The sequence below is a fragment of the Hemicordylus capensis genome, chromosome 1 (genome assembly GCF_027244095.1).
Source record: "Hemicordylus capensis ecotype Gifberg chromosome 1, rHemCap1.1.pri, whole genome shotgun sequence".
Classification (NCBI taxonomy): Eukaryota; Metazoa; Chordata; class Lepidosauria; order Squamata; family Cordylidae; genus Hemicordylus; species Hemicordylus capensis.
The window spans coordinates 210,972,598-210,998,572 of NC_069657.1; the positions used below are offsets into that span (position 1 = coordinate 210,972,598).

General features: G+C 46.0%; 1 protein-coding gene and 1 long non-coding RNA gene across 6 annotated transcripts in view; one reads left to right on the plus strand and one right to left on the minus strand.

Moving 5' to 3' along the window:
- The window catches only part of PMS1 (PMS1 homolog 1, mismatch repair system component), an 89,816-nt gene that overhangs the window by 52,388 nt on the left and 11,453 nt on the right, over positions 1–25,975 (plus strand). For 2 of the 5 annotated variants that reach the window (XM_053273064.1, XM_053273082.1), the window contains exons 10-11: positions 5,945–6,400; positions 11,929–12,059. In XM_053273064.1, the coding sequence (XP_053129039.1) occupies positions 5,945–6,400; positions 11,929–12,059 (587 nt within the window). Of the gene's footprint in view, positions 1–5,944; positions 6,401–11,928; positions 12,060–13,719; positions 13,955–25,975 lie in introns of those variants that run through there. The other 3 variants (XM_053273072.1, XR_008311529.1, XM_053273097.1) reach the window with 3 other exon arrangements.
- Positions 1–25,975, minus strand: part of LOC128335189 (uncharacterized) — an 82,295-nt gene that overhangs the window by 41,920 nt on the left and 14,400 nt on the right. The window lies entirely within an intron of this gene.

Consider the following 25,975-nt stretch of genomic DNA (forward strand, 5'->3'; position numbering starts at 1 on the left):
AGTTCATACTTAATATTTTGTATATGTAATTAACACTAGCCAGGGAGGCCATATCTTAAGGGAGTTCAAACAGAGGTAGATGATGTCTGCATATGTGTATAGTTTATATCTATAATAATGGATCCCAGGCTTGTACTTGGGTCACATCTAGGTGTCCATTTCCAATGGGTGCTGTTATGCTTAACCAGATGTTTGCAAAGTTTTCTGGGCAAAGATGGGCTGTAGTTTAATGGTAGAACATCTGCTTTGCATGCAGAAGATCCCAGGTTAAATCCCTGGCGTCTCCAAGGTAGGGCTGGCATAGAATCCTGCCTGAAATTTTGGCAAGCCACTGCCAGTCAGAGTAGACAGTATTGAGCTTGATGGACCAATGGTTTGACTTGGTATAAGGCAGCTTCCTCTGTTCCTAAAAATTGGTATTTTCCCTCTTGAAACATTCTAGCATTCACCCAGAGAGACTCTGGGATAGGGAACCAACTCCATTTTTGTGTGAAAAGTGATGTATAAATATATTCTAAATAAAATATAAATAGAGATCCAGCATATGGACCAGCAGGAGACTGACAGTGGCTTCACCTCTTTGCACTTCTGAATTGCTAGGATCTGAACTAACAAAGTGCACACATTAGAAGGCTCTGCAGGGATGTGATGGGAAGTTAGTGTGGAACTCCCTCAGTCGTCATCCTCGATGCACTCTGCTGCGCCAGTAGGTGAAACTCCCAACTATGCCTATCTTCTGGAAGAAAGGAAACATGTTGCTGGCCCTCAGTAATATGTTTTCCTCTGTAACAGAGTGCTTCCGGAGTGCAAGCAGAGCTGAGATGTTTTGCCCCTTGGCACAGCAGTGCACAAAGAGGACTGGGGAGTTTTGCACAGACTCACTGTCGCGTCCCTGCAGAGCATTCTAACACATGCACTATGTTAGGATGTCAGGCACTGAAATTGCATAGCACTCCAAAAGATATTGCAAACTACCACTCAAGTTTTGTGGGCTCCTTTTATTGCTAAACAACCCGCATTTGCATTATTATAAAGGCAAAGAATCTGTCCAGATGTTTGAACTTTATTTTAAATCAAATTATCAAGTCCACACTAGATGATCAGTGTATTTCCCTTCTCATCAGCTGCATAAGTAGTGTTTTTTCCATATTTTGAAATGAGTGAAAAATGAAAAGATTATCACTTAGGTGGAAGCAGAACTTGGACCAAGATTGGGTACTAACAGAAGATTGGATGACTTTTTTAAAATGGCAGTTTCCTAAGATGTAACATGTCCTTATAATACCTGCCACAGATACGTACCATCTAGGTCTGGTCAGTGCTTGAATGACCATCTGAGAACACCATGTGTGCTGCCATGAGTTCTGTGATAGAAGAAAGGTAGGATATAAACATAAAAAAGAAAGAAATTATTCACTATCCTAAATACCATCAGACATTTTGTTTCATAATTAAGATTTACCATTCTAGTTCAGTCTATTGAATGAAAAGCCCAATCTTGAGCATGTTTACTAAGAAGTAAGCCCCATTCCAAATCAAGCTGAAACGGAAAAACAAAGCTATCCAACTTTCACGATATGACCTTGAGAATGTATCCACCATTTTCAAGGAGAACCTCAGGAACAGCTTTGAAGTTCTGAACCTCTTTGATAGGGAACCAGAGGAACTGTGGGATGAAATCAAAGAAGTTGTTAAGGATGAATGTGAAAAGAGACTGCCAAAGACCAAGAAACAGAAGAAAGCAAAATGGATGTCAGAACAGAAGGCGGAAATTACCAAGAAGAGGAGAGAAGCCAAAAAGATAAAGACCTCAGGAAGGAACTTAATAGGGAATTTAAGAAAGCTATTAGAAGAGACAAGGAACAGTACTACAATGACATCTGTAAAGACCATGAGGATGGAAATAGACACGGAAAAACAAGGAAAGTTTTCCAAAAGATCTCTGAACTCAGAAGGAGGTTCCAACCTCGAATTGGTATGTTAAGGACAGATAATAACTGAATCAGAGAAGATCAAACAGAGATGGAGTATACTGAAAATCTGCACAGCAGGGATGTCCACATCCAAGATACTCTAGAAGATATTCCCTACTTGCAAGAACCTCTAGTACAGGAAGATGAAGTTAGATCAGCACTCCGGTCATTACCAAGTTGGAAGGCTACAGGAATTGACGAAATAGCTACAGAAATATGGCAGGCAACAGAAGAAGAATCAGTCAAGGCTCTAACCAAACTATGCCAGTAAATTTGGAGAATGACACAATGGCCAACAGATTGGAAGAGGTCAGTCTACATACCCATATCAAAGAAAGGAGATTTAACAGATTGAGCAAACCATGCCATCGCACAATATCCTTAATTTCACATGCTAGCAAAATAATGCTCAGGATCATCCAACGCAGATTAGAGCCCTAAGTGGAAAGGGAAATGCCGAATTTCAAGCTGGTTTCAGAAAAGGCTGAGGAACAAGAGACATCATTGCGGATGCATGCTAGATAATTAAGAAAGCCAAAGAATACCAGAAAAGTCAATATGTGCTTTATTAACTACAGAAAAGCCTTTGATTGCGTTGACCATGTCAAGTTGTGAAATATCCTTAGGAAAATGGGCATCCCAGAACATCTCATTGTTCTCATGAAAAACCTATACACAAGACAGGAAGCCATGGTCCAGATGAAACATGGTGACATAGACTGGTTCCAGATCAGCAAAAGAGTAAGACAAGCCTGTCTACTTTCTGCTTATTTATTCAACTTATATGGTGAACATATACTGAGAGAAGCTGGACTGGAAGAAGATGAGCCTGGTTTTAAAGCTGGAGGAAGAAACATCAATAACCTGCACTACGCTGATGACACCACTCTGATAGCTAAGAATCAGGATGATCTGCAAGCTCTAGTAACAAAAGTCAAGGAGCACAGTGAAAAAATGGGACTATGACTAAATGTAAAGAAGACTAAACTAATGACAACGGGTACGGCAACCAGCCTCAGAATTAATGATGAAGACATTAGAGGTAATGGATAGCTTCTGCCTTTTAGGATCGACCATCAACAGTAAAGGATTCAGCAGTCAAGAAATATGCTGCAGACTAGCACTTGTTAGGGTTGCAATGAAGGCTTTTGAAATGATATTTAGATGCTGTGACGTGCCTATACCTGCAAAGATTAGAATTGTTCAGACAATAGTTTTTCCCGTGACACTCTATGGATGCGAATGCTGGACCTTGAAGATGCAAGATAGAAAAATATTGACGCTTTTGAACTTTGGTGCTGGAGAAGACTTTTGAGGATACCTTGGACAGCCAGGAAAACAAACAAATGGATCATAGAACAAATCAATCTATAATTTTCACTCGAGGCACAAATGACTAGGCTCAAACTATCCTTCTTTGGACACATTATGTGAAGACCCAGCTCCCTTGAGAAATCCATAATGCTGGGAAAAGTTGAAGGAAAGAGAAGAAGAGTACGACCAGCAGCAAGGTGGATGGACTGGATTACGGCAGCAATGAATGCACCACTGAGAGAGCTTAAAGGCGAAGTTGAAGACAGATCATCCTGGAGAGAATCTTATCTATGTGGTCGCTAAGAGTGGACACCAACTTGACAACACTTAATAAATCAATCAAGCCCCATTTAGTTCAGGGGGGATTACTCTCTAGTAAGTGGTTAGGAAATTTTCGTCAGGTAATACTTCAGAAGTAGGGATGTGCATGGTCTGGAGCAGTCCGGACCGGCACCGAAGGGGGGTCTTCCTTTAAGGGTGTGGAGGGCTTACTTACCCCTCCCGCCGCTTTGCCCCCTCCAGCGCCCGTATTTTACTGAGTAATTGGGGCGCTGGAAACCAGCCGCCCCCCCTGCGAGCGGATTAGGGGCCAAAACTACTGCCGCCGCCGCGGACGAGGCCGGGTAGACCGGGCCTCCAATCGCTGGAGGCCCAGTCTACCCGGCCTCATCCCCTGCCGGCGGGTAGACCGGGCCTCCGGCGGAACTCCCAGGCATCCTTTGCGGCGCGCCCAAGGCCCCAGTTGCGGCCGAGACTTTGCAGAGAGAGGAGCTCTGTTCGCGAGCTCCTCTCTTTTTTTGAACAACATCTGGTGAGGACTCGGGCGGGCGGCTGGGAGGAAGGGAGGGCGGGCGGGCGGGCGGCTGGGAGGGAGGGCAGCGGCGGCAGTAGTTTTGGCCCCTAATCCACTCGCGGGGGGGCAGCGGGGGTGGCTGGTTTACTCAGTAAAATACGGGCGCTGGAGGGGGCAAAGCGGCGGGAGGGGTAAGTAAGCCCTCCCCGCCCCTAAAGGAAGACCCCCACCCGGACCCGGACCGGCCAGGTCCGAACCGGTCCGGACAGTTCGGAGGCCTTTACAATGGCCTCCGGACCGGTTTGGACACACCCCTATTCAGAAGCAAACTATTATTTTCAAGTGTGTCTATTTGAACACTGCTGTAAAAGGTGACATTGATTTGATTGTGTCTCAGTGCCACAGACTTCTGTGATTTAACATGGATATTTTTCTATGAAGTTTGCAAAGTACCATACATTTCCTGGATAAATGTAGTTACCAAGTGATGACTGATTAGCTTTTTGTCAACCAGCTGGTTAGGGTTGTCACCTCTTAGAACAGAGAGAGACCTTTTAAAACATAAGCGCTGTTGTGATTCCCCTCTTGCATTCATTCCTTGGTCCAGTTATTGGCTGGCAGCTCTTGCGGGGGGAAAGTGACCCCATATTAATGGAAGTTGAGGCCAGATAATTACTGTATTCAGTAGTTTCATTTATATATGGGAACAATCAGAATTATTTGCATTAAAAAGAAAAGTACTGTCTGAACCTGCTGTAAGTTTTCTCTGATCTTGAGATCTTTTCTCTGAGTAGACTGATCTTTCCCCCCACCCATAGTAGTCAAGACATTAACTATTGGTCAGAGCAAAGCCTCTACAATATTCAAGATACTGTTTCCGTTTAAGTGACTTGGCTATTTTAATTTTCCCCCAGATGCAGATGTTTTTTGTTTTAATTTTTACTCTTGTTTTTCTGGGACATGATCTATTGTTCATCCCAAGGAACCAATTTAAGTTAAATTGGGAAAAAGGAAAGGAAAAGAAAACATATTGGTACCATGTGTTAGAATACTTATAATTTATCACAAAGTGAGCGCACTGTCACCCTTATTTTCCACCATTCATGCAAATAATTGGATCTGACTAACCTGATTAGTAGCAGTAAATAACATGAAAATAAGATCAGTCAGAATAACATACTGCCAGTACTGTGTTGAGTAGCAGTTGCTACTGAAAACCAGATTACTTATAAAAAATAAACCAAAGATATTAAAATGGGCTAGAAAGGGAAAAGGTTCCCCTCCCCCCCCCCAAAAATAATAATGGCTTCTGTTTGAAAGACAACAAATTCTGTAATGCAGTGTTCTTCATTGTAGGGGCCAGTGGCAACCCCCATCACCCTAAGTACGTCCCCCTGGCTAATTATTTATTAGGCCTGTGCGAAGCTTCAGTCAAAGCTGAATACTCTGCTCAGTCCCCCTAGCACCATGCGATGACAACCATTCTCACTATACAGTGCTGTACTTTGCCCAGTGCTGGGGGGCTTCTTTAAGGGAAACAGCCCTCTTGAGCCCCTGCAGCATCTTGGAAGGTGTGCACGGAGTGCTGGGAAGTGTAGCCGTTCCCAGAACTTTCCCCACATAAATCTTAAAAGTGGGTTCCATCTCTTAACAGATCCTCCCAGCACTGAAAAAAGCACAGTACTTTGTGGTTACTGTGGTAGGAAATGGCTCTCACAGTGAAGGATTTTTTTTTTTTTTTTGCCAAAGTGGCCCCACTTGAAAAATAGTGAAGATCACTGCTATAATGTGTATTGAACAATTCTGTGACTGAGCCCTAGCCAGTTTTTATGTGCTCTTCTCCTTCCCTCTTTCTCTTAATCAGATATGAGGAAAAAGCTGATAAAGACCTGGAACGATATAACCGGCAAAGTAAAAGAGCTATGGATCAAAGTGTTCAAGGAGCAACAAAAGAAAGAGACAAAAGAGGCAAAGCCAAGCTGAAAGAATGTCTGTCTAATCAGCCGAAAGTTGACAAACTTTTTCATTCTCAAATTGAAAAGAAACGCAACTGCCAAGCAATAAAAACTGTGCAAGTGCCCTTCTCTATGGAGTCATTTAAACACAAACTTTACATGCTTAAACAGAAAGAGTCAAGTAAAGATGAACGTTGCCTAATTCATCTTCTGAATTTTCCTGATGCATGGATAATTGCCTCTGAGAAAAAGATAATGATGCTGAATCCATACAGAGTAGAAGAGGCTCTTCTGCTTAAAAAACTTCTTGAAAATCATAAACTTCCTATACAGAAACTGGACAAAACAATTGTACTAACTGACAGGTAAATTAACATAATTCTAAAAGCAGTTTTAAAAGTAGATAATCTTAAGTAAACAAGAAAATTGTAAGTCTTGATATATTTTGATTTTCAGTTAAAATTGTACATTTCATAGCATGAAACAAAATTGCTGACTAGGTCCAGAACATTTTATTTTGAGATATCAAAGTACATGGTATTTTACCAGTCCCCTCAAAAACGAGTGGATTGGTAAAAAGGAAGCTGAAAGGGAAAGTCAGGAGGGTCAAAGCCCTCCAGAAAGCATGCAACATTCAAAACCACAATAGAAGCTCTGTTGGCATGTATACCAAGAAGGAGGAAAGGTACCACCAAGTTCAGGAGGATGCCAGCATGGCTACCAAGTAGAGTAAGGGAAGCTATTAAAGGGAAGACTTCCTTCAGAAAATGGAAGTCCTGCCAAAATGAGGAGAACAGAAAGGAACACACACTTTAGCAAAAGAAATATAAGGAGACAATATGGAATGCAAAAAGAGAATTTGAGGAGCATATAACAGGTGGTTGGACCATTGGGCTGTGAAGGGGATTATAAACGAGGATAAGGAGATTGCAGAGAACGTGAATGAGTTCTTTGCATCTGTCTTCACATCGGAGGATACTAACCATATACCCACTCTATAACTGAGCTTCTCAGGCTTGGAGTCTGAAGAACTGGGGCAATTTGAGGTGATAAGAGAGGATGTTCTAAACTGTCATGAAAAATGAAAAATTAACAAATCCCCAGGGCCGGATGGCATCCACCCAAGAGTTCTGAAGGAACTCAAGTATGAAATTGCTGATCTAGTAAAAATATATAACGTGTCCCTACAATTAGGCTATGTACCAGAGGACTGGGAAGTACCTAATGTAACTCCAGTTTTAGAAAGGGATCCGGGAGGTTTCCGGGAAACTACAAACCAGTTAGCTTAACCTCAGTGCCAGGTAAATTGATGGAAAGCATACTTAAGGATAACATTGTTAAACATATACAGGTGAAACTCAGAAGATTAGAATATCGTGCAAAAGTCCATTAATTTCAGTAATGCAAATTAAAAGGTGAAACTGATATATGAGACAGACGCATTACATGCAAAGCGAGATAAGTCAAGCCTTAATTTGTTATAATTGTGATGATCATGGCGTACAGCTCATGAAAACCCCAAATCCACAATCCCAGAAAATTAGAATATTACATGGAACCAAGAAGACAAGGATTGTAGAATAGAACAATATCGGACCTCTGAAAAGTATAAGCATGCATATGTATTCAGTACTTGGTTTGGGCCCCTTTTGCAGCAATTACTGCCTCAGTGCGGCGTGGCATGGATGCTATCAGCCTGTGGCACTGATGAGGTGTTATGGAAGACCAGGATGCTTCATTAGCGGCCTTCAGCTCTTCTGCATTGTTTGGTCTCATGTCTCTCATCCTTCTCTTGGCAATGCCCCATAGATTCTCTATGGGGTCAGGTCAGGCGAGTTTGCTGGCCAATCAAGCACAGTACACTGTATACTTTTCAGAGGTCCGATATTGTTCTATTCTTCAATCCTTGTCTTCTTGGTTCCATGTAATATTCTAATTTTCTGGGATTGTGGATTTGGGGTTTTCATGAGCTGTACGCCATGATCATCACAATTATAACAAATTAAGGCTTGACTTATCTCACTTTTGCACGATATTCTAATTTTCCGAGTTTCACCTGTAGAAGAACAGGCCTTGCTGAAGGAGAACCAGCATGGCTTGTGCAAGGGCAAGTCTTGCCTCACTAACCTTTTGGAGTTCTTTGAGAATGTCAACAGGCATGTGAATAAAAGTGATCTAGTTGACATAGTATACTTCGACTTCCAAAAAGCTTTTGACAAAGTTCCCCACCAAAGGCTCTTGCATAAACTTAGCAATCATGGGATAAAGGGACAGATTATTGTCTGGACTGGTAACTTGTTGAAGGGCAGGAAACAAAGGGTGGGAATAAATGGACATTTTTCACAATGGAGGGAAGTAAGAAGTGGGGTCCCCCAAGGATCTGTATTGGGAGCAGTACTCTTTAACTTGTTCATAAATGATCTAGAAGTTGGGATAAGCAGCAAAGTTGCCACATTTGCAGATGACACCAAACTATTTAGGGTAGTGAAATCCAAATATGATTGTGAGGACCTCCAAAAGGATCTCTCAAAACTGAGTGAGTGGGCAACAAAATGGCAAATGCAATTCAATGTAAGCATGTGTAAAGTGATGCATAGGGACTGATCAGGAGAGAGATCTTGGGGTTGTGAACAGTTTATTGAAAGTGTTGACTCAGTGCACGGCAGCTGTGGAAAAGGCTAGGGGTCATTAGGAAGGGGATTGAAAATAAAAATGCTAATATCATAATGCCCTTATGCTATGATGTGGCCACATTTGGAGTACTTCATGCAGTTCTGGTCACCATTAGGGATGTGCACTAATCGGTTTTTAAAATTTGATTTTGTGTCCGAATCTGTCCTCACGAATCACCCCAGATTCAATTTGGATTTAATTCGGACCACTTATAAAGGTCCTAGGGGCACCAAATTTAGGTGGTCGGTAGGTCCCCATGGATGCCACCTACCACCCAAATTTCAAGGCGGTGGGGTACTTGGTTAATTTTTAATGATTTGTTCTTAGTTTTTACTGGTTTTGTATATTTCTGCCATAGGAAATAATGGGGATTCGAAGTTACCCTATCTTAACCCTAACATGAATCCCCAGTAATAACTTCAAACACGGGTTCTATACCTGGTGCATGATGCCCAATTTTCACACACCAAGAAGGAGAGCGGAGATCTTTAAAAAGCTTTATTTTAGATACCAAAGCTTGTAAACACTTTTTTAAAAATCCTAGAACATAAACTGCCTTGTGGGTGGGAGTGGGGTATAGTTGGCACATGGCAGCTGTCACTGTCCAAAGACAGACAAAATGAAGGGAAGAAATGAAGGTGTGTAATGAATCCTCACAGAGATTCATTGAGGAAAGGTTATTATACACCAAAGAATCCAAACACTTGAAAAATAGTGACTGCACATTTTGCTCCATAACTCCACTTCTACAAGGACTAGAGCTTAGTTTGTTTGTTTTTTAAATAATGAAAGCTGGGAATCTGGGGGAAATGATAGGAGGAACCCAAATCTTGAAGCGATTTGAATCAAATCTAGTGTGATTCGATTTGGACCCGAATCTAGCCAACACACCACATGGGCAATTTGTTCTGTCTCCAAATTGCCCAAATCATCTAGATTCGGGTACAAATCAATTTGTACCTGAATCAATTCGCACATCCCTAGTTGCCATATCTTAAGAAGGACATTGTAGAACTAGAAAAGGTGCAGAAAAGGGCAACCAAGATGTTCAGAAGTTTGGAGTACCTTCCTTATGAGGGAATGCTACAGCATCTGGGGCTTTTTAGTCTCGAAAAGAGACGACTATGGGGAGACATGTTAGAGGTATAAAATTATGCATGAAGTAGAGAGATGGACAGAGAGAAATTTTTCTTTCTCTCTCACAACACTAGAACCAGGGATCATCCCATGAAACTGGAGGTCGGGAAATTTAAGATCAACAAAAGGAAGTACTTTTTCACAGAGTGTGTAATTAATATATGGAATTCTCTGCCACTGGATATGGTGATGGCCACTAGCTTAGATGGCTTTAAAAGGGGCTTAGACAAATTCATGGAGAACAAGTCTGTCAATGGCTAATAGTCTGGTGGCTATAGGCCACTTCCAGCCTTGAAGGCAAGATGCCTCTAAATACCAGTTGCAGGAGAGCAACAACAAGTGAGAGGGCATGCCCACACCTCTTGCTTGTGGGCTTCTCAGTGGCATCTGGTAGGCCACTGTGTGAAATAGGATGCTGGACTGGATGGGCCTTGGGCCTGATCCACCAGGGCTGTTCTTATATTCTGATGTTTCTTAATGTAGTATTGGAGTGGCTGGCAGTTATTTATTTATTTAACACATTTGTATACTGCCCAAAATGTAAGTCTCTGGGCGGTTTACAACACAAAGATGATGACAGTGGGCTTGTGGTAAAGCTGCAGCTCTTACATTGTGTTTGAGCACATGAGGGCTTAAATTATTCATCACATTTAGATAGCAATGCAGGGAATGGCGTATCTTATTTGAATGTATTGATAAAGATTTTAAATATATTTAACCTAGATTTCTTTAGTCTACTAGGTATTTTGGTTCCCTTCCCCTTTGGATTAATTAACCTTATATGGGAGAATAAGGTTATGACTTTTCTTCTGGGTACAGGAATGCATAGTTTTTAGCTCTAGTTTCCCCTGTGCTGTGACATAGCTCACTTGGGTATAGTATGATTACACATGTTTACTTTGAACATTTTTAACAATACTTAGACAGTTTGCAAAAATCATGATAACCTTTATTGTCACTTGACCTTGCAATAGTTCAGAATTCTTGCGATTTGTGCCTTTTAGTAAATGGTAGTCTGTCTGACATAATAAGTCCAGTGCACAATCTATGTCTGCACCCTGTGTTTATCATAGTGGCTAAGGTCCACCTCTGTGAGCTCAAAATATTGACTTAATCATGTTAAAACACAAATAGTAAAAGCAGAGTCCGATTTAAAATAGCAGATTAACAGCAAAGATTGGCATCCAGATTAGTGTTGTCCCAGAGTAATACTCTTGTGCTAGCACAAGGGCCTAGCACAAAGAAAGAAATTTCTGTTCCAGACCAGTTATTTTGCTAGCAGAAAATGTTAAGTTGCCCAGTCATTCGAACAAGGTGTTTCACAACACATTGTGCAACCTTGTAACCGAATATTATATATGATGTCTTGGAGAAGGTATTCCACCGGTGGTTGTGTGACTTAGTGGAGCACCATAACTTCATACCGTTGTGGTGCTCTGTGATATAAACTTAATGGTATGCAACTTTTTCTCTTGCTGGAACAACCCTAGTCTGGATGTCTGCCACTGAGAACCCCTGCTAACTTGGCAAAGAGGCGCCTTTTAACGTGGTGATTCTCTATTTAGCAGGGGGAGAGTAACTGGCCCTATCCACCGCCAGCACAGTACCTCCAGTGACTGTTGCTGGTGTCTGTCTTATGTTTCTTTTTAGATTGTCAGCCCTTTGGGGACAGGGATCCATCTTATTTATTTATTATTTCTCTGTGTAAACCTCCCTGAGCCATTTTTGGAAGGGCGGTATAGAAATCGAATAAATAATAATAATAGCTCTCCAACAAGATGATTTGGTTTTGTTAGTGGTTATGCAACATCATGGAGCACCACAACTCCACGCAGCTCTGCAAACTTCTCTCATTGCACTAGCATAGCGTTAGTTTGGATGATAGTCAAAATTTACTTTTCTGTAGGGGGGAAAGGGGCAGGGAAGATTGCTTATATGGGTTCTTCTGTTGTGCTTGGGGGCTACTTGGGATTACACACCATTGATCCATTGTTAATATGGAACACCTGTTCTTTATTAGAAACATTTTATTCTCTATCTCCTGTTTAAAATATTTAAACTTAGTTAAATAATTAATTTTCAGTCTTCTTAGTGGCTCTCACTACATGGATGTTCTCTGGAATATGCGCAAAGAAAATGTAAGATTTGATGGATCGTCTTATTTGTCAGATTCAAGACTTATAGCAAATGGATTTAAGATAAAAATAATACCAGGTACGTCATGGCATCCTATTTAGTTTTTTATTTTCTATCATTCTTCCTTTTTTCATATTTCAGCAGGAAACTGACAACTGAGTTGGTGCTTTATACAAATGTTTGGGGGTGGGAGGTGGTGGAACTATTATCCACTAGGTTTAATAATGAAGAGAATGGCCGAGTTGTTAGGGTCAAACTAGATGTGATGAATGTAGAACCATGTGTTTAAACTTGCATCTGCCCCAGTCACATAGACAGCTGTGTGTGTGTGTGTGTGTGTCCAATTTAAAGAGCAAAAGAGGTGCATAAGCAAGAAGTGCAAACCATCCCTCATCCAGGGCTTATCTCTCCACAAACTGCTCCCTGAGATGATTTTTATTCCCCCCACCAAGGGAGCTCTGATTATTTGGTGAACCTGTTTGGGAGAAGATTACCTCAGGGGATAGATTGTAGGACAGCACACCTTGAATTGGCAGGTGGGGTGTCTGCACTTATTTGTGTAGCCCTTTTGCTTCTTAAATAACATTCATGATTGGCGAGGTCCAGGTTTTAAAATCATGGATCTTCTGCTGTCACATTGAGTTTGGCTTTTAATTGACAGTGCTGTGAAAGAACATAAATGATAGTTTTTGGGCCCTTTAACTGCAACACATTTTAAACACATGATTAATTCTCCCATTGCAGTTAATGTGACTTAACATTTATTCACAAATAATCACTCATTTGGCTATGTGTATAAGTGAATGAAGTATCAAGACTGTGCCTCCTAATATTTGCAAGGACTAGTAGAAATGTAGTAGCAACCTCTCTGTTACTCACTGTTATATGTTGAGATAATTGTGTGTTTGAAATTCCAAATACCATATTAGGGATGGTTCTCTCTCCCAGCCTTTCTTTTCTAGTTTCTCTATCTAGGAATTTTTTGCTATCCTGTTTCCAAGCACATTTCTGCGATCATGTGGATTAGAGAATTGGGGAGGCAAGAAGGTGTCATATGCAACCTGAAGTGTACATGTGGCACACCCTGGCTTAGCACGTAATTCATGCTCTCATTTAGATGTTTCAGAGTATAATGTTACATTCCCAGTGGTACAGATGTGTTGACATGTATTGCTTGCCTCTTATAAGTAAGGCCAGTATATGCTGTGTGTGATTAGTTTTCTGTACAGGAACTTCAACACATGTGAACGAAGCCATTTCCTTTCATGTACACATTTTAAGCTTATTTATTGTCATACTTACTTTACCAAGTAAAGTGTCCCCCACCACCGAGCAGTTGAGTTTGTATAGAATTCAGCAAGTCTCCTTTTCTGCTTTAGTGTCAATTGTATTGTTTGAAGTACATCAGTTTGTTAGAAAATAGAATTCCTTCTACTAATGCCATAGGTACAAATACAATGAAAATACAAGTGGCCCCTGTTATCCACGGTTTCAGCACTTGCAGTTTCACATATCTGCAGTTGGGCAATATATACCCAACCTCGTTATCTGCGGTATGCAGCTTTGCATATCCACGGTTTTCGGCCGTGCAGTGCTGCCCTTATATGGTCATGCTCTTGCTGCACATACTCATTGTGAGAGGAGTTTGGAGGAGGAGTGCTTTGGTCTGCATGTGTAGAGTGTTTTGTACTTCTAAAAGCCATTTTGGGTAGCATTTGGCAGTATTTTGTATCCTTAGGGAGCCATTGGGAGCCTTCAGGAGCCATTGCTCTAGAGCGTTTGGTGGTTTTTTGGAGACATTTATGTGGAACATTTGGGATCCTTCTTGAGCCATTCCTGTGGAGCTTCTTGGAGCCATTATCTGGAGCCCCTTGCAGCATTGTGTTGCCCTCATAAGATGCTAATTATGAGTTTTATAAATTTAATTTTAATGTTGATGACATTTTATTTTTAATTAAAAATTTCAAGTTACATTGTGATTTTGATAATTACAGTACTTTATTATTTAATTTAAGTTGCATTTAAATTAAAAACTATTTTAATTATCCATTGAAAATTGATTCTCCTATCACTTCTTGATTCTCATATACCCCTCTGTGTGTGTTTACTTGAATTGGATTTAATTTTGTTCTGCCTCCTTGGCCAGCCTGCCAGTGAGGAAATGTCATGATTACGCATTACTGGAGAAGCTGGGGGGCATTGCTGGAGGAGCTGGAGAGCTGAGGTGCCAAAGTACAGTGCTGTGTTCCATCCTTATTTCTGCTTTTACTGTCTTTTTGGTGATTTTTTTGGGGGGGGGTCATTTTTCTGGGCTCTGGAACCTAACTTCCCAATTCCCATTGACTTAAGGTTTCATTTTCCGCAGTTGTAGGCCAGAATGGAACCCTCATGAATAACAAGGACCACCTGTACTTTATTTTTCTCCCTCAGAAGAGGTTTGTATCTGTGGATCATGGGGTCGCTTAAGATGACAGGCCCCTGCTCCGAGACAGGGCCAATCAGAGACTTCTCCTCCCCTAGGAGGGCAGGGCGATCCCCTCAGTCTCCAGTTCTTGCCCTGTCTCGCTCTGAGCAGGGTACAATTGCGTCGCTCTGTTTACTTTTTCTTTCTCTTCTGCTGGCTTCCTCTTCTGATTGCTGCAGGGAAGCCTTTAGCCGAGGTGTTTTTTGGTTGGGGGGGGGGCAGAAAGATGCGGCAGCTCAAGGAAGGCTCCTGAAAAAGTGGAAGTCTCCTTATCAATGCGCTCTCTAGCTCGCCCAACACATGGCGATGGAGTCTCCTCGTGGCGAGAGGGAGCTTTCTCCCTCCCTCTCTGAAGATTCCGTGGCGCACTCTGTGTGCCATGCCGAGTGGGCTGTGGCGACCTCTCCCGCCTCCATGACTCGGGCAGGCCAAGCCGCTAAGGCTGCAAAGCACGAGAAGGAGAAGGGCTCAAAGAAGAAAGAGTCCGGATCCCATGCAAGCTCCAAGACCTCCTCTCGAGGAGGCACCAGGCCAGAGACAGAGGCCACGGCAGAGGGAACAGCAGAGCCGGCTGCACAGGAGGGTGAGTCTTTTCATGGGGTCTTGGGCGCGGGTGCTTTCCTCCCCCCGACAACTGCTTCTGCGCGTCACCCCTTCCCTCCTCTGCCACCGCTGTTCAGGGCAACGAGGACACCAACGGGGAGGAGCAGATTCCTCCCGCTTTCGCCCTCCTCCGACGGGTGGAGGAGATTCCACCCTCCTCCGACGGGTGATGGTGGCGGAGTTCAAAAAGCTCCCATGGCCACCCATTACACTCTTCGCGCTGAGCCCTCCTGCCTTCCCAGAGGTGGCCGCCATTTTGGTGGCCGCCCCAAGCACGTCTGGCCCAGCAGCAGGGTCCATTTTAGCAGCACCCAGGGCACTGGCAGCCATTTTGGCAGGGGCCTGTGCCTCCTGCGGCTCCTTGGCCGCTTCTGACAATAGGGGCCCCTCAGCTCTCTCTCCCTACCGCCCAATTGCCCCAATATTGGGTGCAGAGCCTCCCCGACTCTCCCCCTGCCGCCCATTTGCCACCACAGCAGGCACTGTGCTCCATCCACAGGACGATTAGTCAGAGTCTTCTGGCTCAGATTGCGAGGAGGGGGAGCTTTCCCGGGACGATGAAGACTCCCACTTATCCCAGCAGCCCCAATACCTCCTCTTCTCACAGGTGGACTTTCCAGTGCTACTGCACAAAGTGCGAAAGGCACTGAGGCTGCAGGAGAAGCCCCTACCCGATACCAGCAGGCCTGAAGGGGACCCTGCAGTGCTTCCCTCACTGCAAACGCAGGAGGTGACTGTGCCCTGCCCACAGCTTTTTTTGGATATTTTTCAAAGGGAATGGGACAGGCCCACTGAGAGTAAGGGGCCCCCTTTGGCAGTGAAGCGCCAGTACACTTCCACTAAGGCCCTCATGGGAAAACTTCAGGTTCCAATGGTGGATGCCGGCCTCCCTCGTCATAGGTGCCGTGCTCCCTAAGGATGGGGATGAGACCCTAAGAAACATAGACGACAAGAAGTGTGACCCTGCCCTGTGCAGATTACATGAGGCTACCACCTTGTCTATTCGAGTCTCCACTGCCAATTCCATGTTTGCCAGAGCCGCTGTCCTCTGGGTCAGGGAACTCCTCCCCTTTGTGCCCCCGGACTCAACTGCCTTAAGGCAGGGCCTCAATAAACTGGGCAAAGCGGCAGAGTTTATGGATGATTCTTCCCTTGATGTGGCACAACTGTCCGCCAGGGCGCTGGTGTCAGATATCACAGTCAGACGTCAGCTATGGCTCAAGAACTGGAAGGAGGACCAGAAGTCTCAGTCGAACCTAGCCAACTCAGCCTTCAAAGGGGGCAAGTTGTTCGGGGAGGTCCTTGACCCCATCTTGATAGAAACTAAGGACAAAAAGAAGCCTATGCCTTCGGGAACTCAGCGGCAAGAGCACCGCCCCTTTACCTCTTTCTCTTATAACTTCAAAGATTACAGGTCGCCTTTTTGCTCGCGCCAGAGCAGACAGGACAGGTTTGCCAGCGCTAGATCCCAACCCTCCTTTCGGGACCACCAACCATGCCGTACTCAGCAACATGCGCAGCAGGCCAAGCCCGCCTTCAAGCGCAACCCCGCCCAGTGACTATCTTCCGCAGAGCCAGGTATCCCAGGTAGGGGCAGGTTGCAGGGCTTCACCCAGGCCTGGGCACAGACCTGCTCAGACACATGGGTCCTCCAAACCGTGTCCCTGGGGTACTCCCTGGAGTTCACCAGCCAGCCCCCAGATTACCTCCTCCCCTCCCCCAAATCCCACAAGGGGCCAAAGCACCTCCTAATGAAGGAGGCCATCCAACATCTGGAAAACATCAGGGCAATCAAGCCCATTCCGCTGGGGGAACAGGGCCAAGGAGTCTACTCTATCCTCTTCCTGGTCCCCAAGAAGAACAGCGAGTGGAGGGCAATCCTAGACCTAAAGTATGTCAACAGGTTCCTGCGGAAGAGGAGATTCTCTATGGAGACCCTGCGCTCCATTCTCCAGGCCCTTCAGAAGGGCGATTTCCTGGCATCAGTGGACCTCAAGGAGGCTTATCTCCACGTCCCCATTCATCCCCAGGACAGGCTCTTCCTGCGCTTTTCCTATGGCCACCACCACTTCCAGTACCGGGCCCTCCCCTTTGGTCTCTCGACTGCCCCCCAGGTGTTCACCAAGATCATGGTGGCGCTTGTGGAGCATTTGAGGACCAAGGGCATCCATCTTTATCTGTATCTGGACAATCTGATGGTCCAGTAGCCCTTGCTTCTCAGGGGTCAGAGGGCCGTCCGCTCCACCCTGCAGGTCCTGGAGGCACACGGTTTCGTGGTAAACCTTCAAAAGAGCTCCCTAGTTCCCCAGAACAAAATCCCCCACCTGGGGGCACTCATAGACACAGTCAGAGGGACGGTAAGCCTTCCTCCCAAGCGCCGGGCCAAGCTGATCTCCAGGTGTCAGTTCCTGATTGCCCAGCCAAGGTTGTACCTGCTCTCCCTGAGTCAGCTGCAGGGTCTCATGGTGTCCACTATAGGGATAGTGCCTTGGAGTTGGTTCCACTCACGCCTCCTCCAATGGTTCCTTCTGCCCTTCCAGGACCTCATTGCACAGAGGTCCCGGCTGAAGGTGACTCTGCTGGCTCCCGTCCGACAGTCACTGTCCTGGTGGGTCTCACCAACGATTTGAAAGGGCACCAGGTTCCTCCAGGTCAACCGCATTCAGCTGACCACAGATGCCAGCCTCCTGGGCTGGGGGGGCCACTGCCAGCAGCAGGTGGCACAGGGCCTGTGGTCAGCAAACGAAAGGGACAACTCCATCAACTGGCTGGAGCTCTGGGCAATCCTGAACTCCCTCAGGGAGTTCTCCCCACTGTTCCAAGGCCGACACGTGCTAGTTTGCACAGACAGCGCCATGGCAAAAGCACACGTCAATCACCAGGGAGGAACCAGGTCTCACTCCCTGATGCAGGAAACCAACAGCCTGATGGGCTGGGCAGAGGCAAATCTCCTTATCAGCGGGGCCCAAAACACGATAGCGGACTGGCTAAGCCGGTCCCAAATAGACCAGACCGAGTGGTTACTGGACCTTCGTGCATTTCAGAGGATTGTTCTAAGGTTCGGAGCCCTGGTGATGGACTTATTTGCCTCCCCGGAGAACGCCAAGCTGGACCGCTTCCTTTCCAGATTCAGTGCCCTGGGGGTGGAGGGAGCGGATGTCCTGACTCACCCCTGGCCCGCGGGCCTTCTCTTCGCCTTTCCTCCAGTAGCCATCATTCCGCAAACGGTCCAAAGGATCCGCCTGCTCCAGGCGGAGGTCATATTGGTGGCCCCACACTGGCCACGCCGCCCTTGGTTTTTGGACCTAGTGGAGTTGTCCAGCGAACCGCCCCTGCCCCTCAGAAGCCACCCGCAGCTCCTCAGACAGGGCCCACTGTTCCACCTGCGACTGGACTGGCTCAATCTCTATGCCTGGAGATTGAGCGGGGGGCCATATGGGAGTGCGGGTACTCCAAGGCAGTTCAGCACACCATACTGGCCTCTAGGCGTCCTTCCACTGTCAGGGTTTACCAGTTGACCTGGGGGACCTTTTCCAAATGATGTGCCTCCCAGGGGGTGGTTCCACTATCCGCAGCGTTGCCCCACGTCCTGGGCTTTCTGCAGAAAGGACTGGACGAAGGCCTTCACCCCGACACCCTACACAGGCAGGTGTTCGCCATCTCCTCCGTCCTCCAGGTCCCCGGGGTTCCATCCTTGTCCATGCACCCCCACGTCCAGAGGTTCCTCAAGGGGGCCGCATTGCTCAAGCTCCCTCCAGTGCACAGGTTCCCTACATGGGACTTGAACCTGGTCCTCAGAGCCCTCATGAAGCCGCCCTTCGAACCACTGAGGTCGGCATCCTTAAGAATCCTGACCCTTAAGGTACTGTTTCTGGTTGCCATCACCTCGGCCAGGCAAGTCTCAGACTTAGGGGCACTCTCCATGCGCAAGGAACTTTGCCTGGTCTTCCCTGACTATGTCCTACTGTGCATGGACCCTTCCTCATCCACAGGACCCTTTCTGTGTCCTTGTCCACACTCTCCTGCTGGATTTGTGCCTGCATTCGAATGGCCTATGAGGCATCAGGCACACATACACTGGCAGGAATCACGGCGCACTCCACTAGGAACGCCGCCACTACCGCTGCCTTCTCCACCCTGGCTCCCCTGGTGGATATCTGCCAAGCTGCCACTTGGGCCTCTTTATCCGCCTTTGTGAGGCATTATAAGATCTACGACTGGACCTTGGCTGACGCCGCCTTCGGCAGACGGGTGCTACAGCAGGTAGTGCCTTAGTGAGCACAGACCAGAGGTCCCACCTGGGACAGCGAAGAGCTTTGGCAGGTCCCATGATCCACAGATACAACCCTCTTCTGAGGGAGAATGAAATGTTGGTACTTAACTGAAAGGTCATTCTCTTCAGAAGTATGGGTTGTATCCATCCCCACCCTGTCCTCTGGTCTGCATCCACGCTCACCCGTAGGGTACAGGGCGGCCCTCCATTGGGCACCAGACAGTTTTACGCAGCACACTGCAATGGCTTGGGTGTGATTTGTTTTTAACCTGTACATGCGTTTTTTTCTTTCGGAGCGAGTAGTAGCTGGCTACGAACTGGAGACTGAGGGGATTGCCCCGCCCTCCTAGTGTCATGCCCTCAAGCTCCGACAGCGAGGAGGAAGGGGAAGCTGTCGGCTTTCCAGACGAGTCAGGAATGTCTGAAGGGCAGAGCCCGGCTGTCAGCGTTCCTGAGACAGCTGCAGTAGATCCAGCTGATGATTTAGAACAGGCTCAGCAGCCTGAGTCAACAGAAAGCGTGAGGAACCAATCAGGGGGTGAACTAGACATTGGAACACCGCTGACACCGCAACAGCGCAGGTGTTCTAAACGCAGGACACAATTAGAAGCAGTTAGGAGGAGCAAACAGCTACTGTTGAAGGCTGACAAGCCGTAAATTCCTACCAGCTGGGAGCTCTCGGCTTGCTCCATAAATTACAGCTCCAAACTCCGACTCATTGCTGAGATTCAACGTTTGTCATTCAGCCGACAGCGTGCAGCCGAGCCGTGAACTTCCCTGACCTTGGGCCAGACCTTGACACCTAGGGGAGGAGAAGTCTCTGATTGGCCCTGTCTCGGAGCAGGAGGTCGTAAGCGATCCCATGATCCACAGATACAATCCATACTTCTGAGGAGAATGACCTTTCAGGTAAGTACCAACGCTTCAATCTCCAGCAGCTCAGCATCTTTAATTAACAAAGTAAAATCAGGAAGTAGAACTAGGGCATAGAATATATTGCTTTCACCATCCTTTAGAAAAAAGTGTTTACATAGGCCTTCAGATGAAATCTTCAGAACAGATTATGGAAATGTCAAAAAAGGGGAGTGTTAACTGTGTTAGAAAGTAGATTTAGTGGTATTTTAACGCCACAGACACGTGCAAGATGTTAGATTTAGGAACAATGTGGTTGGGTGGTAAACAATGCATTGTCCTTGGCAGGGAATCTCTCTTAAAATATTAAAATATAGTTTTGTTTAATCAGGCGCGGAGCCAGCCGAGCGACGGCCTGTGTCCAGCCCCACTCGGAGGCCCCTTCTGAAATGTCCGTGCGCGTGATGTCACGCACACGGGGCATGGTGTGGGCTCCATAGGAGTCCAGAGCGAACTCCCCCTTCCCACGCCCGGGCCACTGAGAGCCCGGGCAAACTTTCTGCCAAGTATTTCAGGCAGCTCCGACTGCCTAATAGAACGTTTTTCCCTTGCTCTCCCTCTCTGGAGGGAGAGAGGGGGGGAAATGTCCTATTAGGCAGCCGACCCTGCCTGAAATGACGCTCCGAGAGCTCATTCGGGCTCTTGGCAGCCCAGGCCATGCCCCCTTGTCATGTGACCCTGTCATGAGCAAGGGGACGTGGCCTGGGCTGCCGAGAGCCCGAACGAGCTCTCAGAGCGTCATTTCAGGCAGGGTCAGCTGCCTAATAGGATGTTTTCCCCTCTCTCTTTCTCCAGAGAGAGAGAGGAAGGGGAAAACGTTCTATTAGGCAGTCGGAGCTGCCTGAAATACTTGGCAGAAAGTTTGCCCAGGCTCTCGGCAGCCTGAGCGTGGGAGGGGGGAGTTCGCTCTGGGCTCCTATGGAGCCCGAGCCACACAGGGCGGGGCTCTCTTGGCAGCTTCTCGCCATTGGCGGCTTGGGTTCTTTGAACCCTTTCGCCCAATGGTGGCTCCGCCCCTGTGTTTAATACAGTCTTTCACCTCTGAAATGTATTGCCACAGAACTAGTATGTGATGGCCACTAACACAAACGGCTATAAAAAGAATTTGTAAACTCATGATGAAAAAGTATTTTAGTAGCTGTGATAGCTAGGAATAGAACTTCCATATTGACAGGATGTAGGCTTCTGATCACTATATCTTGGGGACAAACTGGCTATGGCTGTCTGCATCTTACCTGACTTTTGGGTGTCTGTGGACATTTGGCTAGCCTCTGTCAGACAAAATTGTTGGGTGAGAAAGAAATGGGGTTTGATCCAGCATTGTAAACCAAAGTTCTTATTTTAATGTGGTTTTGCTTATAAACCGCTAAGCTGGTGAAAAGAGTTCAACTAGCAGACAGGAGTGTAGACCTAACTTTTTGCTACAACCAGACCTGCAGATTTTCCTGTTCTGTTCTAGGCATTTCATCACCCATGTCATCGTTCCTTCTGTGAAAATAAAGAGATGTTTTAATGGTACTTTTCTAATGAACATTTTTTGACAGAGCATTGAGGGGAGTTAATTTTTATTTGAATATGATGCCTAGATGGCAGTTCATTAGGCCCAAGCAAAGATTTGCGGTGAGTTGTTAGAAATGCCAGTGTCATGTGTTAGCACCCGACCCCCATATGTAAAGTGATGACAGATCTCCTGTAACACATGGGACTCTTAAAGGATAGGTCCCCAAAAAAGGACTCGTGACTAGTATCTTGATGAAATGCCAGTTATGCTACCTTTAATATGAGTGTATTGTTTTCTTAGCCATGTTCAACCTGATAAACACTTGCTACATTCTGATTTACTCAGTTTACAAATACATCTCCAAATAGCATATTCTAACCAATCCAAGCAACATATTTATTTTTCAATGTGTGATCCACTTTTTGGCCTAAAGTGATGTGTTACTGATATTAGTGTTACTAAGCATAAGTGGAACAGTTTAAAAAGTTTATTTTTTTTTCCTGGCCAGAGAGAAGAGATTTAAAAAAACAAAACAAAACAACAACAACCAGGAAATATGGGTTTTATAACAATCTGGAAACTTAAGTAGCAACACCTGCCGTAGAGATAATCCATATTCATTTCATCTCTTGGAAACTAACCATTTATTAATTTGGAATATTTTCCCCTTGGAAATGCTTCTACATTTTGCAAAAATATTTGTGGAAACTGCCTGAAGAATGGTACATAAATATTGCACAACATGTATTTCAAATATACTTGGCCTAAATTTTATAAGTATATTGGGGTTAAAGTATCTGTTCTAAAGTAATGTCTCCAGTTGTTCCGTTATGGGAGTACAGAGAAAAATGGTTCAGTCATTTTGCCTCTTAAAGTTCATCCTGCTCTGTTCCATGGAATAGAAATTAAGCAAACATTTATGGAACCAGTGGAATTAAACAAAGTAGTGGGAGAAGTGTAAACCATTAAAATTTATGTTATCTAAAATCTTTCTAACGTTTATGCTCACATGATTTTTAAAAATGTTACTGGGGAATTTGATAAAAAATATCTCTAACCTGAAACTTTACATTTTAGCAGAATATTGAGATTCACAAAAATATAGCCTGCCTTAAAAACTGAGTGGGGCTATTCTGATGATCGGCAAAAATCGGGCTAGGAGAGCCTAACCCAATTTTTGCCAATCGTAAGAACCACCGGGCTCGGCTGAGAGCCCAGTGGTTCTCGAGCGGTTAACCCGGACCTGTTCCCTTGCCCTTAGCTGGGGTTTGCGGAGCGAGCGCTCTGCAAAACTGGGCTCCCTGATCGTGAGTAACCCCCCCCCCGGAGGGGAGGTGAAAAGCCGCCTCCCGGCTCAGGGGGTCTCCCTAGTATGCCCTGTGTGCTTGTACAGGGCATATTGGGGCTTCTGGGGGCCGCGCGGCCCCAGAGCTCCCCAGCCCCCGCCAGCTCCGTCATGGAGCTGGTAATCATGTGGGTGGCCAATCTGGCTGCCCAGGGCTCCCTCCGCGCTCGTGTGTGGGGAGAGCGCTCTTAGCCTGCCCTCCCCACTCACTGGAAGAAACCAAATCTCACTGATTGTGAGACCCAGTGATCATGAGACCCAGTCCAGTGTCTGCTCTGGAATATTAGGGACTAGAAGTAAAAAGCATTTATGGTAAGCTTGGGTGATATGTGTACTATGAGCAAAGATCCACAGATTTAGGCTTAGCTCACTAGCTAGCACATTATTTATGGTTGCCACCAATCCCCTCTCTTCCCTCAGATCTTTTCCTGGCAACAGGCAGAGGGCTAAGGATAGAAGTCAGTCTTCTGTCATTTGCACTGGGATACTGAGATGGTAAGAAACAGCATGAACCCTCTCCTACTGCTCAGAAAGGATTCCTGCTGTTTCTTGTCTTCTCAAAACTGGTAATGGAAATGAGAATTCTGGTGATAAGATCTGTGTGGTGCTGGGTGTCCGGCTTACCAGAAAGCTAGGGCCACTCACCACCGATGAGCTGGCAAGTGAATTTGTAGATGCAGGACTATGAAAATTGTGCACTGGAAATGAATGGAGAGAATCTACCCTTTACTATCTTAGAATGCAGATTGCTTGTTTGGCAGACTTTCATTTCACCCAAATCAAAAGGAGTAACCACACAGTAGATGTTTCTTTAGAAATGATGATACATGGAAGTCAAGAGACTGAAGGCTGAACCAAAAGAGATGCAGATTAACTGGATCACTCAACACCTTCATTTTTACTTAAAAGCAGATGGGGTGGGGGCTTCCAAATATCATTAGAGCAGTGGCATGGGGCGGGTTTCTTAGCTCTAAAGCCTTGGCTCCCAAGACTGCTATTAGCCCCACAGTGGTCAACCAGAATATATTATCCCACTGCATGGTATGTATTACAGGGACCTGGTTGGGGAGGCTGGGGGCCCAGTGTGGTCCCGGCTTCTCCCTCCAGGGTACTCTGTTGAGCAAGTGAGGGACTGGGGACGGGGACGTGGAGTGGCTGTGGTCTACAAGAATAATATCCTCCTTACCAGGATCCCTGTTAGAGTATCAGACCATATTGAATGTGTTTACTTACGTTTGGGGACCAGGGATAGACTGGGACTTCTGTTGGTGTACCGATTGCTCCGCTGCTCAACAGAGTCCCTAACTGAGCTGACGGACTTGGTCTCGGACTTGGTGTTGGAGTCGCCCAGGCTTGTGGTGCTGGGCGACTTCAATGTTCATTTTGGGACCAATTTGTCCGGGGCGGCTCAGGAGTTCATAGCGGCCATGACGACTATGGGCCTATCTCAGGTGGTCTCGGGACCGACGCACGTTGCAGGTCACACGCTTGATTTGGTATTTCACTCTGATCAGGGTGGTGTTCCATGCGTGGGGAATCCTGTGATTTCCCCTTTGTCGTGGACGGACCACCATCTAGTTAAGATTGGACTCACAGTCACACCCCACCTTTGCAGGGGCGAGGGACCTATTAGGATGGTCCGCCCGAGAAGGTTATTGGATCCCATAGGATTTCAAGAAGCCTTGGAGGGATTCAGTGTTGGCTCTGCCGGCGATCCTGTTGATGTCCTGGTGGAGAATTGTAACAACAAACTCACCGGAGCGGTAGACATGATAGCTCCTAAGCATCCTCTCCGACCCACTTCAAAACTGGCCCCTTGGTATACGGAAGAACTACGGGGGCTGAAGCGGCGAGTTAGACGACTAGAGTGCAGGTGGAGAAAGACTCGACTTGAATCTGACAGATTGCAACATAGAGCTCATTTGAAGACCTATGCTCAGGCGATACGTGCGGCAAAGAAACGATTCTTTTCTGCCCTTATTGCATCTGCAAGTTCACGTCCAGCGGAGTTGTTCAGGGTTGTGAGAGGGCTAGTATGTGCCCCTCCTCCCTTGAATCAGAATTTGGAACCATCTATTATTCGCTGTGATGTGTTTAATGAATTCTTTGTGGAAAAAATCTGTCGTATTCAGGCCGACTTGAACTTTGTCTCCGCACTTACTTCAGTATCTGATGCGGAGGTATCCAGTGACTCCTCTGATGTGGTTAGGCTGGATCAGTTCAGGTTTGTGACTTCTGAGGATGTGGACAAGCTGATTGGAACGGTGCGGCCCACCACCTGTCCTCTTGACCCTTGCCCGGCATGGCTTGTTCGATCTAGCAGGGAAGTTGTTGTAGAAGGCTTGGTAGAGATCATAAATGCATCTCTGAGGGAAGGTAGGATGCCTCCTAGTCTTAAGGAGGCAATTATTAGACCGCTTCTAAATAAGCCTACCTTGGATCCCTCGGAGCTGAGTAACTACAGGCCTGTCTCCAACCTTCTGTGGCTGGGCAAGGTAATTGAGAGGGTGGTGGCCTCCTAGCTCCAGACAGTCTTGGAGGAAACAGATTATCTAGACCCATTTCAAACTGGCTTCCGGGCTGGCTATGGGGTGGAGACTGCCTCGGTCGGCCTGATGGATGATCTCCAACTGGGAATTGACAGAAGAAGTGTGACTCTGTTGGTCCTTTTGGACCTCTCGGCGACTTTCGATACTATTGACCATAATATTCTTCTGGAGCGTATGAGGGGTTTGGGGGTGGGAGGCACTGCTTTGCAGTGGTTCCACTTCTACCTCTCAGGCAGGTTCCAGATTGTGTCCCTTGGAGACTGCTGTTCTTCAAAATCTGAACTTTTGTATGGTGTCCTTCAGGGCTCCGTGTTGTCTCTGATGTTGTTTAACATCTACATGAAACC